This window comes from Mandrillus leucophaeus, unplaced genomic scaffold (genome assembly GCF_000951045.1).
Source record: "Mandrillus leucophaeus isolate KB7577 unplaced genomic scaffold, Mleu.le_1.0 Scaffold332, whole genome shotgun sequence".
Lineage (NCBI taxonomy): Eukaryota > Metazoa > Chordata > Mammalia > Primates > Cercopithecidae > Mandrillus > Mandrillus leucophaeus.
This window is the reverse complement of record NW_012103499.1, coordinates 1,226,720-1,231,659: the sequence shown is the minus strand read 5'-3', so window position 1 is coordinate 1,231,659 and position 4,940 is coordinate 1,226,720. Positions and strand designations below refer to the sequence as shown.

At 46.2% G+C, this 4,940-nt stretch overlaps 1 protein-coding gene across 1 annotated transcript in view; it reads right to left on the bottom strand.

The window, feature by feature from the left end:
- The window catches only part of MARS (methionyl-tRNA synthetase), a 26,800-nt gene that overhangs the window by 7,447 nt on the left and 14,413 nt on the right, over positions 1-4,940 (bottom strand). The window contains exon 10 of the mRNA XM_011988627.1: positions 4,336-4,410. Within this exon, the coding sequence (XP_011844017.1) occupies positions 4,336-4,410 (75 nt within the window). The remainder of the gene's footprint in view (positions 1-4,335; positions 4,411-4,940) is intronic.

The following is a 4,940-nucleotide window of genomic DNA, read 5'->3' as shown; positions in this document are numbered from 1 at the left end:
CTCGATCTCCTGACTTCGTGATCCGCCCGTCTCGGCCTCCCAAAGTGCTGGGATTACAGGCTTGAGCCACCGCGCCCGGCCCTAAACTCTTTTTAATAGGTTATTTTTTTTGTAGACGTACCAGCAAAGCAATTCTGAAATAGTTTTAGGTGTATTGTAGGATTGAGCTAATAAGTAAATGTGCTGATGCTTATTGAGAACCAGGACACTTACAGTGGAAGAAGGTAGATAGAGACATGAAATAAATAAGAGAAAGTGACGAAGAACTCTGTGGGGATGGACTGAAATTGCAGGTGTCCATGTGAACCTAAAATAAATACCAACTGGCCGGGCGCGATGGCTCACGCCTGCAATCCCAGTACTTTGGGAGGCTGAGGCAGGTGGATCACCTGAGGTCAGGAGTTGGAGATCAGCCTGGTCAACATGGTGAAACCCCGTCTCTACTAAAAATACAAAAAAAAATTAGCTGGGTGTGGTGGCAGGTGCCTGTGATCCCAGCTACTTGGGAGGCTAAGGCAGGAGAATTGCTTGAACCCTGGAGGTAGAGGTTGCAGTGAGCCAAGATCGTGCCACTGCACTCCAGCCTAGATGACAGCGAGACCCTGTCTCAAAACAAACAAACAAACAACAACAACAAAAAAAAACAAATACCAACTCTCTTTGCTGAAAGGTCCTAGTAGCAAAGATACCCAGTAGCAATGAGCACATCTACCACCTAGATTTCGGTAACTAATACTGTTCCCTACTAAATTAAACTCAAGGTTGGTGACACAGTTGATTTCAAGGCTGAATCAGATGAACCTGGAGTATCTTTTTATGCCACAAATTAAGGAAGGGTTTAAAAAATGATGGGAGATCCGAAAAGCAGAGAAGTCACCTTGAATACGTTCCTACTGATGAAGTAAGTGACAATTTGAACATGAAAATAAATTTAGGACAGGAAAGGATTACAAGAAGTTGAAAAAAATAGGAATCCATGAGTCCATACTGATAATAAACAGCTAACTAAATTTAAAAATAAATGGAGAGAGAAGGATAAATATAGAGGGTAGTGGTAGAGTTGGAAAATCACCATAATAAAGGTAAAAATTATCAATGAATGCTAAATTTAGAGAGAATATTTTGTTCATGAAGAGCAAAGTATTGCATTGTCTTAAAGTAGATTCCCACAAGGCTGGGTGTGGTGGTTCACGCCTGTAATCTCAACACTTTGGGAGGCCAAGGTGAGTGAATCACTTGAGGTCAGGAGTTTGAGACCAGCCTAGCCAACATGGTGAAACCCCATCTCTCTTAAAAATACAAAAATTAGCCAGGTATGGTGGTATGTGCCTATAATCCCAGCTACTCGAAGGCTGAGACAGGAGAATCACTTGAACTTGGGAGGTGGAGGTTGCGGTGAGCTGAAATCATGCCGCTGCACTCCAGTCTGGGCGACAGAGCAGGACTCCATCTCAAGAAAAGAAAAAAATAAAGTGTATTCCCAGACTGCTCATAAGTTGCAATGGGGAAAATAGTAATTACACAATGGACAAACTGAATAACACCTGACCAAACAAAGTTAGGATTCCCAGTGAAGGGGATGGACATCATGTGCCTCTGAAAAGGACACAGTCATTTATGTAGCATTCCAACCAAGAATGCATAGCCTGAATCTAATCAAGAGGAAACACCCAACAAACCCAACATGAGAACTATTATATTTTATGTATTTATTTATTTTTGAGATAGGGTCTCACTTTGTTGCCCAGACTGGAGTGAGTGGTGCAATCATGGCTCACTATAGCTTCCAGCTCCTCGGCTCAAAGCAACCCTCCTACCTTAGCCTCCTAAGTAGCTGGGGCCAGAGATGTGTACCACCATATTTGGCTAAATTTTTTTCTTCCTTTTTTTTTTTTTTTGAGACAGGGTCTCACTCTGTCGCCCAAGCTGCAGTGCAGTGTTTCAATCACGACTCACTGCAGCCTCAAACTTTCCCAGGCTCAGGTGATCTTCCCACCTCAGCCTCCTGAATGGCCGGGACTACAGCCACACACAACCACGCCCAGTTAACTTTTGTATTTTTTGTAGAGATGGGGTCTCACCATGTTGCCCAGGCTAGTCTCAAAGTCCTAGGCTCAAGTCATCCACCTACCTAGACTTTGCAAAGTGTTGGGATTAACATGTGAGCCACTGCGCCCAGGCCAGGATAATTGTTTCACGTTTGTAGAGTCAGGGTCTTGCCAAGTTGCTCAGGCTGGTCTCAAACCCCTGGGCTCAAGCAATCCTCCTGCCTCAGCCTCCCAAAGTAATGGAATTATAGGCGTGAGTCACTGCATGTGGCATTTAATTTTTTTTTTTTTGAGACGGAGTCTTGCTCTGTCACCCAGGTTAGAGTGCAGTGGCACGATCTCGGCTCACTGCCAGTTCCACCTCCCAGGTTCACACCATTCTCCTGCCTCAACCTCCCAAGTAGCTGGGACTACAGGCGCTCGCCACCACGCCTGGCTAATTTTTTTGTATTTTTAGTAGAGACGGAGTTTCACCATGTTAGCCAGGATGGTCTCGATCTTCTGACCTCGTGATCCACCAGACTCGGCCTCCCAAAGTGCTGAGATTACAGGCATAAGCCACCGCATCCGGCCTCGTAAGCCACTGCGCCTGACCTAATATTTTTATACTTTAGAGATAGGGTCTCACTCTGTTGCCCAGGCTGGAGTGTAGTGGCACAATCACAGCGCCCTGTAATGTCAAACTCCTGGGCTCAAATGATCCTCCCACCTCAGCCTCTTACATAGCTGAGACTACAGGATCGCACCACCATACCTGGCTAATTTTTCATTTTTCGATTATTTTGTAGAGACAGTGTCTCACTATGTTTTCCAGGCTGGTTTCCAACTCCTGGCATCAACAGATCCTCCCACCTCAGCCTCCTACAGTGTTAGGATTACAAGCATGATGAGCCACTGTGCCCAGCCTATTTTTTTTTTATTTTTTATTTTCTCCAAGCCCAGGGTACAGAAAGAGGAACACTGTATTTTAAAAAGGAGGTCAGGCTGGGCATGGTGGCTCACGCCTGTAATCCCAGCACTTTGGGAGGCTGAGGTGGGCGGATCACCTGAGGTCAGGAGTTCCAGACCAGCCTGGTCAACATGGTGAAACCCCGTCTCTATTAAAAATACAAAAATTAGCCAGGCATGGTGGCAGGTGCCTGTAATCCCAGCTACTTGGGAGGCTGAGGCAGAGGAATTGCTTGAACCTGGGAGGCAGAGGTTGCAGTGAGCCAAGACTGTGCCATTACACTCCAGCGTGGGCAACAAGAGAGACGCTCCACTTCAAAAAAAAAAAAAAAAGGAGGTCAATGCTGGACACAGTTGTTCATGCTTGTAATCCCAACACATTTGCAGGCAGAGGCAGGAGAACTGCTTGAGCCCAAGAGTTTGATACCAGCCTGGGTAACATAGTGAGAACCAATCTCTACAAAAACATTTTAAAAATTAGTCAGGTGGCCCAGTGCGGTGGCTCATGCCTGTAATCCCAGCACTCTGGGAGGCTGAGGCAGGCAGATCACCTGAGGTCAGGAGTTCGAGACCAGCCTGGTCAACATGGCAAAAACCTGTCTCTACTAAAAATACAAAAAGGTGGCCCAGTGCGGTGGCTCATGCCTGTAATCCCAGCACTCTGGGAGGCTGAGGCAGGCAGATCACCTGAGGTCAGGAGTTCGAGACCAGCCTGGTCAACATGGCAAAAACCTGTCTCTACTAAAAATACAAAAATTAGCCAGGCATGGAGGGGGGTGCCTGTAATCCCAGCTACTCTGGAGGCTAACGCAGGAGAATCGCTTGAACCCAGGAGGCAAAGGTTGCAGTGAGCCAAGTTTGTGCCACTGCACTCCAGCCTGGGCAACAAAAGCGAAACTCTGTCTCAAAAAAAAAAAAAAAAAAAATCAGTCAGGCATGGTACTTGGGAGGCTGAGGGGAGAGAATTGATTGGTCCCAGGAGATCAAGGCTGCAGTGAGCTATGATCATGCCACTGTATTCCAGCTTAGGTGACAGAGTGAGAACCTATCCCTTAAAAAAAAAAGAAAAAAAGAAAAAAGAGACATAAAAATACTTTTACATGCATATGACATTTCTGAATAGACACAAAGGAAAATGAGTAGTAAATACCTCTCGCAAGTGGGCCTGGGGCTTTCACTTTGTGCCTTTTAATCTATTTCATCTCTTGACAATAATATGTACAATTATTAATGGAAATTTAAAACATTTAAGAGTAATCTGCTCTCAGTATCTGTGGCTAAGGCAGAGGGGACAGAAAAGGCCTCCTGAAAACTAGGTTAGAGAGAAAAGCTCACTTACCTTAGGCAGGTCTAGAAACAGGTGATGGGTCGACTGCACCACGGGGCATGATCGGCAGACTTTACACTGAGGCTTCTGCGAAGGAAAATTCCAGAGGACAGATCAGGCCTGCAGGCCAGGGGAGTGGTCCAGGCAAGGGGAGGAGCAGAGAGGGATGAGCTCCTCAATCTGCCATCTAGTTTAGCTTCATGCTCACACCCCAAACTATGTGGCCTGCTCTAAACATCAAGACTCAAATCTTCTCAGTATAACTCCATTTGTTCCTCAGAGTTTCAGATCTCTGTCCCATCACACCAGAGTAGAAAAAGAGTTCTCTGAGCACAGGCTAGGTACAGAGCACTGCACTGTACTTTACTGCGTGAGGGGAGGAAGGAGTGACAAAGTAAAAACACAGCCCCTCTCTTTGAGGAAGCTACAAGTGAGGGAGAGATGACTTGTATAAGAAGCAAGTGTCGGCCGGGCGCGGTGGCTCAAGCCTGTAATCCCAGCACTTTGGGAGGCCGAGATAGGCGGATCACGAGGTCAGGAGATCAAGACCATCCTGGCTAACACGGTGAAATCCCGTCTCTACTAAAAAATACAAAAAACTAGCCGGGCGAGGTGGC